Consider the following 15,172-nt stretch of genomic DNA (forward strand, 5'->3'; position numbering starts at 1 on the left):
AAAGTCATGATGAAACTCCTTTATCTAACCATTTTGTAAATTAATCCCCCTCCCACACTTGGACTCTACTCTTCCACTTCATTTGCTCTGTCAGCAGTATATGATGGGGGGGACACACTACCAAACTGATTCAAGCTAAACTCAAAACTTGCCCACCACAGAAAACCTAAGGTATAGCAGGGATGTCAAACTGGTGGCCCATCGGCCGAATGCCTCACATGCAGGTCACGCCCACCCCAGCTTCGCGAAGGGAAAAAACATCACGAAACATCCCGTGGCGATGTAATGCCGCAAGTTTGACACCTATGGAATAGAGCAATATTAGTTGCATATCTTAAACCAGAGTTCCCCAACCTGGATTGGCGGCCCGGAGGGGGGAGGGTCAGGTGACTTTAGGTGAGCGAACGCATGTGCCATGCAAACAGGGCTGCGGGCAAGTGACACAAACAGGGCCGTGAGCGTGCCTACAGAACGCTTGCGGTGATGCTGGTGCCCGTGTGATGCAGTGATGCTACTGTGAGTGGGGGTGAGTGCGCACACGCACAGACATGTGCACAGGCCAGCCACTCATGCGGCCCAGTGGCCAATAGGTTGTGGGTAGTGGGCCGTGACTCACAGGTTGGAACCCCTGCCTTAAACAGCTAGAGAGCCCTCATAACACAAGGATCTTTACTTTGGTTTGCTACAGTGCCATCACTGTTGTGATAGATGGGAGACACAGGAAGACCTTCTTTCAATAAGTTTGCCCTTGGAATGCTGGGCAATTGGAACTATCAAGCATATCTTCCTGCGCTGCTCATTTTAGATAGATGCCCAGAGTACCCTTCTTCTCAAACTATTCACTAGGTTATAAACTTACAGAGCAATTCTAGATCTCCCTACAAATCTCTGACTCAACCCATAATATTGCCAAATTCTTGGCAGAATTGTGCAAAAATTATCAGGAATTGATCATCAAGTCTAGACAGACTTGGCATATGCTATTATACTGCTGGTATATTATTTCCAGAGATTTTGGTTGGGTAGCTTCTGTTGCCACAACTTAATTTTTAATTCATTTCTTTTTTTGTAGGTTGCATACAGCACACTATCAACTTACTATGTTTTATCCATGCATTATATGCAGTTTTCAATTTTATAGCAGTTTTATGGCTTTATTTAACCATCTTTTACCTCTATAGTTCCTGTTCTCATATGTTCTAGATATAAGGCTGTTTTTCTGTGATACTTATTGATTCTGTTTTATCTGTATTTTTATTTAAAGACCAAAGTAAAGAGATCATATTATGTAAAATAGATATGGTAAAACATTTGGGGTGAGATTTAGTCAATGTTATTTTCCATTGTTCACTTCCAGGTCCTTCAGAAACTTTTAAATCATTTCAGGAAAAACAAAGATAAAGTGCTTCTTTTTTCTTTTTCAACAAAGGTAAGCTATGTCATCTTAATGTAAGGCTCGGGATGTTATTAGCATCTTTCATCCATTACTGCTTTCTAGCTTGAAATGACTATGCAGGGAACAATAGAGAACAAAGCATCTTCAAATGTTATAATTCTTTACAGGAGAAAACCTTTTAAATTGCATCATACATTTCTACTCTAATAACAACAAATCTATTCTTTGGGAAATGCTCCCCAAATGAGCATATGTGATTTCCTCCCTCCTTCTCCCAAAACACTAAAATTTAGGAGCATTCATGGAAAATAATTCAGATTCGAAACCAAGAAAAGGAAATACAAAGTAGATATTAAAAATGTGGAATGCATTAACATCAAATATAAAGGAGCACCAATTTAGACTTGTGAAGGATAGAGTCAGCAAAGTTTACTACGGCTGCATACATCCCCTGAATAACATGCAGAATATCTTCAACTGCCATAGGGTATTAAAGTAGATTATACTTCTGTTTGTGTTTTTGAGATCCCCAGTATATTATATTTTTGGCCCCTGTGCATTGTGGATGCTGGATTTATGAGACTTTGGCTTGAATTCAGCAAGGCTCTCCTTACACTCCTTGGTTCATGCAATAAAAACAATTAGTGTATATCATAATATGAGGATCATCATGTAGATATGATACATTTCCTAAACTGAGCATTTTTCTACAAGAAGAATAAGAATAATTTTATTTCTATACTGCCCTTCTCCCGAAGGACTCAGGGTGGTGTACAGCCTATTAAAAGCATAAGACAAACATCAATTAAAATAATTTAAAATTGTTAAATAATTCAGCTCAATTTAAAACCCCAGAAATTTAAAACACCCAATTTAAAATTATTATGTTGATAGCCCAGCCTGGCGGAACAACAGGGTCTTGAGTACACAGCGAAATACCCGGAGGTTGGAGATCTTATGCACTTCCAGGGGCAGTTCATTCCACAGAGCTGGGGCTCCCACAGAGAAGGCCCTCCCCCTGGGTGTCGCCAGCCGACATAACTTGGCCGATGGCACCCTGAGGAGACCCTCTCTGTGGGAGCGAACTGGCCGGTGGGAGGCTATTGGTGGCAGAAGTCGGTCTTGAAGGTACCCGGGTCCTATGCCATGGAGCGCTTTAAAGGTGGTGACCAACACCTTGAATCGCACCCGGAAGACCACTGGGAGCCAGTGCAGCTCGTGCAGGAGGGGTGTCACGTGGGCACCCGCGTGGCCGCATTCTGGACCAGTTGGAGCCTCCGAGTGCTCTTCAAAGGGAGCCCCATGTAGAGAGCATTACAATAGTCCAGCCGGGAGGTGACAAGGGCGTGAGTGACCGTGCGCAAGGCGTCCCGGTCCAGAAAGGGCTGCAACTGGCGAATCAGGCGAACCTGATAAAAGGCCCCCCTGGCCATGGCCGTCATATGCTCTTCAAAAGACAGCTGTGCGTCCAGGAGGACACCCAGATTGCGAGAAAAGCAAATAATACGTGAATCACTTGTTAAATATAAAAGTTAATAGTTGTTTCCTTGGAAATAATCCCTATTGAACCTCAGGAAATTTGTTTTCTAAACCATATATATAAGATTGTGCTTCTAACTTTGGTTTTGATGCGTGGAATTCCTGCTTTGCCATTTTTGGGACTGATGACATGGCAATCAAGATTGTAATAGTAATAGCCATGTCATCAGTCCCAAATGCTGCAAAGTAGAAATTCCACACATAATTGTCTGGTTTGTACAAATTCTGATGTAAATATATGTGATGTTTCTGTATTAAATTACAACATTATTGTATTGTGCTAGAATGTGGGAAAAATTAAATTTAATACTAATATAATAAATACAAACAATGGAAATGAGAAATGTTTCTTTTAAGCCAGTATGTATGATTTTGGAATGATGATTTTAAAAAAAAACCTGGGCTAATAGGAACTGGTAGTTGTTTTTTAACTGTTTAATTACTGTTTTTTCCATTAGTTACTTGATGTTCTGGAACAATATTGCATGGCATCTGGGCTAGATTACAGAAGACTCGATGGCAATACAAAGGCAGAGGACAGAGTCAAAATAGTAAAAGAATTCAACAGCACAGAAGAAGTTAACATTTGCCTGGTTTCTACAATGTAAGAGAACACCATGTCTGCTTCTGTCTAGATAGAAATGTATTGCAAGTTTATTACACTCTTGATTGATCTTGCATTTGTCACCTCCTTGGGAAGAAGCAATAACATTACTGTCGGCTACTATAAAACTGGGAAGTAGACTTCATCACTCAAAACTCTGAGGGTAGAAGTTAGAAATGAATCAAGTGCTTATGTATTACCATGCTTTTTTTTACTCTTCTCCCTTCCTGGGTTTAATCTGATATCTGAAACCAGTGATGAATATTGTTAACTAAATAAGAGTTTTATATTGGCTTTAGGCTCAAAATAACTATGCACAATTTTTGAAAGGTATTATCTTACACTGTGTTTAAATGAAGCCAATAGACAGGTAGATAAAAACACAAATTAGAATCAAAATAATTTACACACAATTTTTGAAATATATATTGTCTTAGACTGTTTGAATGAAGCCAATAGAAAAGTTGATAAATACACAAATTCAAAGAATTAACACAAACTACAGGTATTACTATATTAATGTAGGGCAATTAACTGTTTTAGTGCATACTACAGTATTTCTCTTGCAAAATGCTGAAAGTATATTTCTGTGATACCGCACGCAGAACATATGGAAAACCAAACTACATCAAATAAGAGCTAAATATAAAGAACCTGGATCTACTAGAATAGCGGTCCCCAACCTTTCTGGTTTGATGGTCCGGCCCAGGGGAGGGAGAGGATGGGAGGATTCCATGTGTGTGGCAGGTGCATGCACTTGAGCCAGCAAAGTACCATTTGTGCGAGTGGCGGGTGCCCCCCCCCACTGCTTGCATGAGTGGAGTTTCAAACAGGCTGCTGCCTGGTAGTGGGATGTGGACCCCTGTACTAGAAGCTGCTGAACTACATATACTAACAGTTCTAGTCTGATGTTCAATGATGAGGGATACTGAGAGTTGTAGTGCAGCAAATGGTTCTGTAGTATGATAGATAAGCAGTTTCCAAAAGCAATTTTCTCTTCTACTTCTGGTCTTGTCTCTATCCCCTGTTTTCTGTGATCAGTAGTTTTAATGCTGATTTATTTCAGACAAGGTTTGTGTGTGAAACCAACTACTTCTCTGACTCCAGTTTACACTCTGCTTCAATCTTCTAGTAAGGACAGACATTTTAGCTTCAAGACAAAGCAAACACACATAAATAATCAAATTCCTTTTTAGTTCACTGATGATTTTGATTTCCTAAATCAAATACTTAGTAGCTTCAGACTTCAGAACATAGCTATTATAATGTAGTATATCAGGAAATGTAACCACTGTTTTTGCAAAAGCTCATACTAAGTCTATCAGTGATTCAAGTCTGTAAGAGATTTCTGCTGCTATCTATTTATAATTTTGACATTACTTTTTTGAGAGCATGAAATTATGAGAGGAAACCTTTAGTAAGAAGAGTAATCCTTTTTTGCCCATTAAAGCATAACAAGATTTTTCAACTAAAAGATATGGGCCAAAGGCTAAAAACACCGTTAAGTGTTTTTATAAAGTTTTTATAAACTATTTTAAATATGTTCTTCTAGATTTACTCAGAAATTCTATTGCTTCAAAACATTTGTAAAGAAAAAAACAGTATGCTGCTCTGATTTTAAAAAAGGAAAACCTATCACATGGTAATGTTACATTGACACATGCAATTTGATTTCCAGTTTCTGCACTAAAGATTGTAAGATATCTAAATGTGTCAATAAGATTTGTCAACAACAATAAACTTACTTGTAGAGATACTTACAAAAAAATGAAGATTCTATGAAACAGGTAATGAAAATCCAGTTCTCCTTTAAGTGCATCACTGCCACCCGTTCTGATACCTTCCCTATGTCCTTGCTAAGTAGTTTAATGTAAAATTATCATGCACCATAATTGCTTATGTGGTCTGTTTTTGCCTAATTTAAAAATGATGGAAAGGAAGCATTGTATGAAAAATAGAAGATTAAGATAATTTTATTTCTTGAATTGATACTGGTAACCAAAATGAGCATGGATAACATCTCCTGGTATCAAATGGAAGAATGGTAGATTTGATTAACTATGTGGTATAATACTTTTTCTTTAAATAGAGTAATATATTTAATATAAATGTTAAGTCTTCTCCACATAAATGGGCAAAGAATGTTGTTGGGCAAGTTATACATCTTAAAGTTATTATGCTACTGTAAAAAGGTTCTGCCATCAGGATGTGAATTATGTAAGTAATTAGGTATCACTAGTACACTCAAATGGTTCTAGGGAAATCTTGATTGACTATGGAACTGCAGTGAGTTTGTCTATAAACAAGATCTACATTGTATTTTTGTTTAATTTTGTTTTGTAGCCATACTTTAATTGCTGATAATTTTGAAATTGTCATTAATTTGTAAAGAGGAAAATAATTAGAGCAGGAGTACTATATGGTATACATTGTTTTGTACTCTTGTATTTCTTCCTTACCCTTTACATGTCTTTTCCTTATTATTAAGGGCTGGTGGATTGGGTCTTAATTTTGTTGGTGCTAATATTGTTATACTGTTCGATCCAACATGGAATCCAGCTAATGATCTGCAAGCCATTGACAGGTACATTCTAGTTGTTAAATTGTTAAAAAATTTTCTTTCTATGGTTGGGAGGTTCATCTTTATTTTGATCTTGAAAATAATGATTTTGCAGAGCATACAGAATTGGCCAGCGTAGAAATGTGAAAGTATTTCGGCTAATTTCTTTGGGGACTGTGGAAGAGATGATGTACTTACGACAGATTTACAAACAGGTAAAAGTTTTCATTATATTTGCAGTCATATTGGTTTCTTAATAAATTGCTATGACTTGCCCTGTTTGTTGGGGAGGGGAAATCAATCAAATACAACTCAGTAATCTTTGGCTTGGTTTTATAGCTTTTGGATTAATTTAATTCTGATTCATAAAATTAAGCATTCCTGCGCTGGATATTATTAAGGAAAAGGAACTCTGCCATTCACCCAAATGCATTTAATGGGGGGGAGGGGGGAATCAAAATTTATTTTATTACTATACCCACAATCACAACATATTTGTTGGGACAGCCAAAGTGGCACAAGAGTTTTTGGAAACTTAAGTCTCAACATTCTTCAGCAGATAAGAGTCACAAAACTCAGGGAATGTTCAGACTCTGAGGTCTGTAAAAATCCAAAAGATTTTTTTTCCTGCTGTGCTTTATAGTGCTAGGTCAATGCACATCTAGAGTGTTTCATTTATCTGTAGAATAAAAGGGAGAGGAAGAAGTTATTTTGCTTCTTCTGAAATATTCTTGTAAAGTGCAGGTAGGGATTACTTGATCTCACTGCTGACATCTCTCATCTAGGATATTTACTGTTAACTATTAAAGATTTAAGGGTGTCTATTCCTTCTTTCCCTTATTCTGTCTTCAAGTTCCTTTTCTGCTCCTTAGCTGACATCCTAAAATTCCATGCCTCAACCATAAATGTGATATATTCACGCAGTCTGAATTTTGATCCTTCTAAATCAGATTTCTGATATCCTCCAGCTATGCTGGATTTCAACTCTCATCATCTCCAAATAGTATAATCCATCACAGCTGGAGGGCAACAGGCTGCTAGGGGTAGTTTCCAGTGCAGACCACAGAAAAGAAAACTGGAGAATACTATCCATAGAAATGAGTACTATTGTGCTCACTAGGATTCAGGACTGGGAAAGAAGATCACTGTCACAGAAGTTCATATATCTAGAATCTACGCAATATCTGAATTTGTGAAATATAAAGCTCTTAAATGATCCTCAGTGCTCCCACTTTACATGGTGGAGGGAGAATAATTTGAGAAATTTAAAGTTGTGTCACGTTAATACATTTTACTGGATAAGATTATGCTATGTTACTTAGATTTTGGCCAACGACCAATCTAAATATTTCCATATTTATGCAGTATATTTTAGATACAATTGTTGAAGTTGGACTTCAGTAAAATGTATAGTAGAGATATAAGACGTCTTTGCCGTCTTATATCAGAGGCAGGCAATGTATGATTCATCGGTTTCACATGCTCCCTTTACAAAGCTATTCTTCCCAACAGAGCACCTTAATTCAGAAGCAGAGTGATTAGGAAGAAGTGGGCTATTGCTCTAGCCCAGGGCTGTCAAATTTGTGTCGTCACATCATCACGTGACATATCGTGACTTTTTTCCCCCTTCACTAAACCAGGCGTGGGCATGGCCAGCACATGATGCATTTGGCCTGTGGCCTGCGAGTTTGCTCTAGAGTCTAGCCAAAGTGAAACTTGGATGATAGTACATTGGGACCAATTTCATGGCCTTTCTGTGACCTAGCTCAAATAATACTTACTTGAGAGTAAGCAGGTGAGCTTTATCTAGTATGTTAATATCATTTGCTATTCTAGCTAATGAATTATTGCAGGGATGAAGATGGTGATGATGATAATGATGCCCTGAACAGTATGTCTTTGTAACAGGTTTTTAATAGTTTTATTAATTTCATATGTTATACAAAATAATAGGAAAGATCATATCTGTCCTGTGTGATATGTTAATGTGGTAGAACAATACCACATCCACTGGGGAAAATAAAAATACATTATTTCTTTGTTGGACATTCTGCTTGCTTTCCATAAACCTGTACTGTGCATGTTTGGAAATTCTGCTACATTACTGGCATGTGCATTTGAAACATGTGTGTTGCTCTGTTTTAGCAACTGCATTGTGTAGCGATTGGAAGTAAAAATGCCAAGCGATATTTCAAGGCAGTTCAAGGATCCAGAGAGCATCAAGGAGAACTTTTTGGGATTCGTAATCTTTTCAGACTTCAAGACCATGGATCCTGTCTTACAAAAGAGATTCTAGAGGTGCTGTACATTTATTTGGGCTTTCTGAATATTTTGATTTACCCACACCATTAGTTTTTTATTTTGCTGAATAATAACTAATTAGAAAATTCAAAAGAATATTCACTATGATAAAATCACAAATTTTCATTGCATGAAAATAGTCCAGTTTATTACAATAGCATTTTTTCTATTCACTTAATTTTAACTGTGTACAGTTGCAGGCCTTTCTGGACCGGGACGCCTTGCGCACGGTCACTCATGCCCTTGTCACCTCCCGGTTGGACTATTGTAATGCTCTCTACATGGGGCTCCCCTTGAAGAGCACTCGGAGGCTCCAACTGGTCCAGAATGCGGCCGCGTGGGTGGTTATGGGCGCAACCCGTTGTTCCTATGTGACACCCCTCCTGCGCGAGCTGCACTGGCTCCCAGTGGTCTTCCGGGTGCGATTCAAGGTGTTGGTTACCACCTTTAAAGCGCTCCATGGCATAGGACCCGGGTACCTCCGAGACCGTCTTCTGCCACCAATAGCCTCCCACCGACCAGTCCGTTCCCACAGAGAGGGTCTCCTCAGGGTGCCATCAGCCAAGTTATGTCGGCTGGCGACGCCCAGGGGGAGGGCCTTCTCTGTGGGAGCCCCAGCCCTGTGGAACGAACTGCCCCCGGAAATTCGTAAGATCTCCGACCTCCGGGTGTTTCGCTGCGCATTGAAGACCCTGTTGTTCCGCCAGGCCGGACTATCAACACAATAGTTTTAAATTGGGGTATTTAAATTTATTGGGGTTTTAAATTTGAGCCACTTTATTTAATTATTTTAAATTTTATATTGTTGTTTTGTCTGTGTTTTTAAATAGGCTGTACACCGCCCTGAGTCCTTCGGGAGAAGGGCGGTATAGAAATAAAATTATTATTATTATTATTTATTGGTTAATCTTTAGTGAGATTCACAGCCTTTGAGGCTGGTTAATAGCTCAGCAGCTCGAGTCCTAACCAAGGACCTAGGAACTGTTAAGGTATCGTCGGAGGATGTAAGCTGTTCCGAGGATACATCATCATTATTATTATTATTATTATTATTATTATTATTATTATTATTATTATTATTACCCTACTAGCAAATGTGAATACATAATTCACATTTTATCTTTATCTTCATCTTTATGATTTGTTTATTTTTTTGCTCAGGATGTCAGCCACTCAATCAGCCTTTCTTCTGGGACATTGTATTACATATCCCCTTGTTTTATTTCTGCCAGATTTCTATTTTGGGTGGGTTATATTCCTTAGAGCTGTGGGTATTTATTCTTACATCAAACATTGAAATTAAAAAACTTAGGAAGTTCCTCTACATTGAGCCGGTACTTTGACAGTCTTTTCAGACCTTAGTAAATGTGCCAATGGATATTCCCTATTCTCATTTCTTGAGCACAAATTGAAGTCAGATTTCTTACATAGGAAATAGAATGTTTACACTATTAGTATACAATTTAGTGACATAGTCAGAATCAGGGATTGACGTATTTAAAATTGTTTTGCTGTTTTATAGAGAGAAGGTCAAGTAGAAGCTGGTGTCATGACAGCTGCTACGTGGTTGAAAGAGGGATCCCGGCCTCATGAGGTAGAAATAATAAATAATAATATCATGAAACATGTTGTTTAATGTTTTTGTAAATGTGATTTATAACATTTGCTTCTACAAATAAAATCTGAAGAAAATAAGAAGAATTATAAAGAAGTATTAGGAATGTGAGGCCATTGATATTCTGATTTCAATGCTTTTTGCTTGCATTATAATATACAAAATTTATTTTCCAGTTCCTTTGACAGGTTTTGAATCTGGTTCATGAAAAGGTAATGCTGAATAGATATGATCAGTGTTACATGGCACTGTAGAGCACAACTTAAGTGGCACTAGCTAATACAGAGACATCTTATAACAAAACATTTATTAATGTACAGCCAGTTAAGATGGTTCTTAAAAGTTAAATAACAAGGGGTGAAGCTTTTGATGTAATTATGGAGCTAGTGTAATAAACTGTACATTTGGTTTTTTGTGTTTTACTGTCTTAATATCATTATTATGCTTCAGTTCAAGAGCAGGAGAATATTTTCCCCCACTACTAAAATTCAGAATCCAGAATGTTCTGGTCTAGTAATAGAAGTGAGAATTCATAATGATATACTGGCAGCATGTTGCACAAGTAGTTCCATGAAATATAGAGGGTCTGATATATGATTCCTATTAGAAATAATAACAGCTTTCAAGAGCTGTACCATGAGAACATTTGCAAAGTTTATCTGAAGTAATTCCCTTGACTTTAGAGTTTATGTTGTTTATATTTGGAGTCAAGGGAATTGTTTATATTTTGTTATATTCAAATGCTTCATTCTAAGAGGAAGCCTAGTACAGCTGATAAACAAGGTATGATAAGTATATGTAGCAACTGTACCATCATAATATACCATAATATAGAGAATGTGGAGACTAGTTAAATAAGTGCATTAAAATATTTATACCATATATTCCACTATTTCTGCAATATATCTCCTTAAAATTAATTAAAATGAACTTCTAATACCATATGTATTAGTTACAACACTTGTTGAATGGAATAGGATTTGTTTTCTTATTGAGCTACACGTGCCAATCTACATACTGTATTTTTCGGAGTATAAGACACACCTTTTTTCCCCCTAAAAGGGGTGAAATTTAGGTGCGACTTATACACTGAATGTAGCCCTGCCCACCCACTGGCCCCCACCCTTTGGCCTCTGCTTCGCAGCAGTTACCTCCTTGCAAGCAAACAGCAAGAAAAAACAGCTCCTTTCAGCTTCAGCACAGCCTAATTAGCACAAGTTGATTTGATCGGCCTCCCAACTCTCAGCTGATTTGCTCTCAGCTGTTTTGCGCAGGGCTCTGCTGCTTGCTGCAAAGAGGTAAATTGCTGGAGCAGATTTTTTTTTTCCTTGTGCTAATCGACCTATGCTGAAAATGAAAACGAAAGTAAAGCAGGCTGTTTGCTGTAACGAGGCAAAATTGCGCAGAGACAGAGGGAGATTTCTTTTTCTTCTTTTCCTCACCAAAAAAGGTAGGTGCGTCTTATATTCCAGTGCATCTTATACTCCAAAAAATACGGTATCTTTGATTTGGATAATAGTTTTGCACAAAAACAAAAAAGAAAAATTCTTGAAAGATTAGATAGTGGAAGCTATGATGAAGATTTTCGCCTTAGTCAGTAAATAATAGGTAGGTTTTTGGGGATTCAAATCCCAAGAATTTGAATAGTTTCGAAGGATTTTCTTTTCCACAACAGTCCATATCTGCTTAATATAAGTGCAGGCTGAATACAGGTATAGCCAATGAACATAAGACATCCTGTCAAAGAAAATAAGAGAACTCTGTTTTTGATACTGTCGCTTTTCTCTCCATCTCCCTATGAAACTGCCAACATATTTCACTGTATCTCCCAACTCTTGAAGTCATTTTTTCAGGGAGTTACATGTGAAAAGAGAAATTAGAAAAATAACCCCTCTTCATCACTGATCTACAAAACCAGCCCAAGAGCTGATAGCCAGGGTAGATCTCACCTTATCTTAAAAATCATGGTATGGCTTTTAAACACTGACAATTACTTTTATGACAGCAATGTAGTTTTTAAGGGCTGATTATTATGAATGATATTTAATGAAACATTTTAAACTAGTGGCTTCTTTTATACAGGAAATAGAATGTGATTATGAAGCTCAAGATACAAAACCATTAGAAAATGAAGGACTTGAGTGTTCCAGTGACTTCAGTGATGAGGAGCATGAGAAAAAGTCTAAGGACCAAGGAATAAGAAAGAGAAATTACAAAGCAAAACATGACAAAGTTGCAGAGGGACAACTGAGTTTACTGCAGTGTGGATTTCCTAAGCTTCTAGAAAAGAAAACTAGAACAGCCGAAGATGGCGGTTGCATTGGGATGTCTGTTGATGAAAATGCTGATCACAGATTTATAAGAGAGCAATCCAAAGGAAAGGCCCAGAATGATGGTTCTGTGAAAATTGAAGGCAGGAATGTTTCAGGATGTAAGAAAACCTTGGTCTCAAAAATGAGTACGGAGAGACAAGAGAAACATGGTGAAATAGCAAATAGGGCTTATTCTGTTTTACCAACCTCTGAGGAAGAAAAGGATCAATGTAAAAGCATGTATAATTCAAATAAAGATGGAAGAGTTATGGACATTGAAGACAGCTCAAGTGAAAATGATATTATCTTTCCTTCCCAATTTCCTAATGGTCAGGAATCTATTAAAAGATTTCAAGAGACAGACAAAAACTGTGACGTTTTAGCTGCAGAAAAAATGCATTTACTTACACCATTGCAAAAACATTTGACTTCCGAGGAGAGTTATGGAAATGTTTTGCCTTTCAGTAAAATAAAACCATTTGAAAATATTGGAAAGATAACAGCTAGGAATGAAGTAAGTTATGTTAGCGATGAATCTGAAGATATTGAGATGTCCATTTCAGGAAAGCAGAAATTAACCAATACTATGAAACAAAAACGATTCCAGAACAAGGAAAGAAATAAGTCTTCTAAAACTGTTGTTCATAGAAGCAGTCCAAGTAGGAAAGAAAGCAATGCTGATTCTCAGATTATAGAGGAATATTCATCAGAAGAAGAACATTTTCCAGTTATTAAGAAGGTTAACACTAGTAAAAAAAAACTAACACTAAAGGGCAATAGGAGTGGAATTCAAATGATGTCCAGATTCTCACCATATCTCAATTATCCTTCTATGACATTGAGAATACAAAGTAATTCTAGCAGATTGCAGTCTTCTGTAAGCAAAGAGTCACCCTCAGGCCAAGGACAAAAAATAGGATCACTGGATGGACTTTTTGGTAATTATATTTATTTCACAAAGGATTTGTTTCTTTATAAATTACCATTTTGACTCAGGTAGACTCAGCCTTCCATCCTTCCGAGGTCGGTAAAATGAGGACCAGGATTGTTGAGGGCAATATGCTGACTCTAAAATACTTAGAGATGGCTGTAAAGCACTGTGAAGCAGTATATAAGTCTAAGTGCTATTGCTATTTTCTTCTTTTCTGTTGTTCATCTTTTACATTAGATCTTCAGTTCTTCCTTAGACTTTCTCCTTGAGATGATAAATTCTTTCTAAGCAGGGATTACATCTCTGTTATATTGCTTAAAAAGTAAGATGCCCAATGTCATCAACATAGTGTCTTGTGTTGCTTCGGAGGAGTCGGCTTTGCATGATTCCATTCTTTGGAGAGCAGAGAGATCAGAAGGCAATGTTGAGCCATTGGTCACTGATAACAAATTATTCTTCAAGATTTGATCTTGTTGGTAATGTTATATAACTTTCACAATAAGCTACTGGTGGAGATCATCTAGGAATTTGCAACACATTAAACATGACATATTTATTGTAAATATTTACATGCCATGTATTATATATCATTCATGAGGTCCTGCATAATACCTTCTCTACAAAGTCAGCAAAACATATTAGGTGTTATTCTTATGAACTAATATTACGTGGGCTTGCATAACTTCTGCTAAACCAGTAGCAAAAGCCGGTGGAACGTTTGGCATCAAATCCTTGGAATGGCCTCTCACTAGCATCTGATTGGCTGTCACCAATACCTTTGAGAAACTGGTCCAAATAAAGCTCTTCAAAGGGGTGTTTTGGGTCTTCATTCTGCCTTAGTTTTCTTGTAGTCTGGTTTTGTTAATATATTCTATTCTTTATTCTGTAACGTTGGCATGTTTCTTGTAAATAGCCCTACAGATTCAGTGGTTATTAAATGTAGTTAATAATAACCTCTAAAATATTTAATCTGAATATAGATTGTTGTTGGTGTTTGTGGATTGCATAGAATACAGTTGTTAGTTCTTTTCTGTAATCATTGATGCTGATCAAGCAGAAATAATTTTAATTGGTTAATGTAAATGCAATCTGGCTAAGTTAAAATTGGGTATTATAAGAATTTTTAAATATTTTCAGTAATTTGTATTTTTTTTAAGTTGTATTTTTATTACATTATGCATCAGCCCCATTAATAATGATTAGAATGCAATATTTAACAATGATTATAATTAATGTTGGAACAGATGGCATTATCTAGTTCCCTTTCAGAAAAGCTAAGCAAGTTGGATAAAGTTGGAGACACCACCCAGAAAGACGAGTGGAAAATTAAAAAAGAAAACACCTGAAAGAAGACACTTACTATTGTCCCAGAACACCAGCATGGCCGTATCCATGAAATTATTATAAATTAAGCTTACTACAAGGGAAACAAAATGTTTTTCTTTACTAATGAAAGATAAAGTTTACATTTTTTTTCAAATTGCTAAATATTTAAAGTTAGAGATTAAAATGTACCATCAGCTAACTAGGATATTTAGAATTTCTGAATCCATAGTAATGACAATTAACCTTGAGATTTTGTGAGGAACTTAATTTTAACAGAACATCCATCTACAAGTTAGTCAATCATACTGCAATCTTAATAATTTCTGTATTCTGTTTCAATTATCAGATAATGTTGCTGAAGTTCCATATGTTCATTCAAACCAACATGTGGTTGGCCCAAGCAAAGCTGAAAATAAAATGAGTCATTGGGCAGTCCGCGATGTTTTTGAACTACAACAATTTTCCCAGCTCCCAGCAAACATAGCAGTATGCAGAGCCAAGGTAAAGAGCAGGGACAGAGAAGTGTATTTCTTTTGCTATTGTTGTTTTTTAACCTCAGTATTTTCCTTTTTAAACATGGCTTTTCAT

General features: G+C 36.9%; 1 protein-coding gene across 1 annotated transcript in view; it reads left to right on the plus strand.

The window, feature by feature from the left end:
• ERCC6L2 (ERCC excision repair 6 like 2) overlaps positions 1 to 15,172 on the plus strand; it is a 64,366-nt gene that overhangs the window by 29,489 nt on the left and 19,705 nt on the right. The window contains exons 10-17 of the mRNA XM_070935639.1: positions 1,358 to 1,429; positions 3,394 to 3,539; positions 6,028 to 6,123; positions 6,215 to 6,314; positions 8,245 to 8,397; positions 9,923 to 9,994; positions 12,098 to 13,265; positions 14,931 to 15,085. Of these exons, the coding sequence (XP_070791740.1) occupies positions 1,358 to 1,429; positions 3,394 to 3,539; positions 6,028 to 6,123; positions 6,215 to 6,314; positions 8,245 to 8,397; positions 9,923 to 9,994; positions 12,098 to 13,265; positions 14,931 to 15,085 (1,962 nt within the window). The remainder of the gene's footprint in view (positions 1 to 1,357; positions 1,430 to 3,393; positions 3,540 to 6,027; positions 6,124 to 6,214; positions 6,315 to 8,244; positions 8,398 to 9,922; positions 9,995 to 12,097; positions 13,266 to 14,930; positions 15,086 to 15,172) is intronic.

Source organism: Pituophis catenifer, unplaced genomic scaffold, assembly GCF_029215685.1.
Source record: "Pituophis catenifer annectens isolate HBS135680 unplaced genomic scaffold, rPitCat1.0.hap2 SCAF_2, whole genome shotgun sequence".
NCBI lineage: Eukaryota > Metazoa > Chordata > Lepidosauria > Squamata > Colubridae > Pituophis > Pituophis catenifer.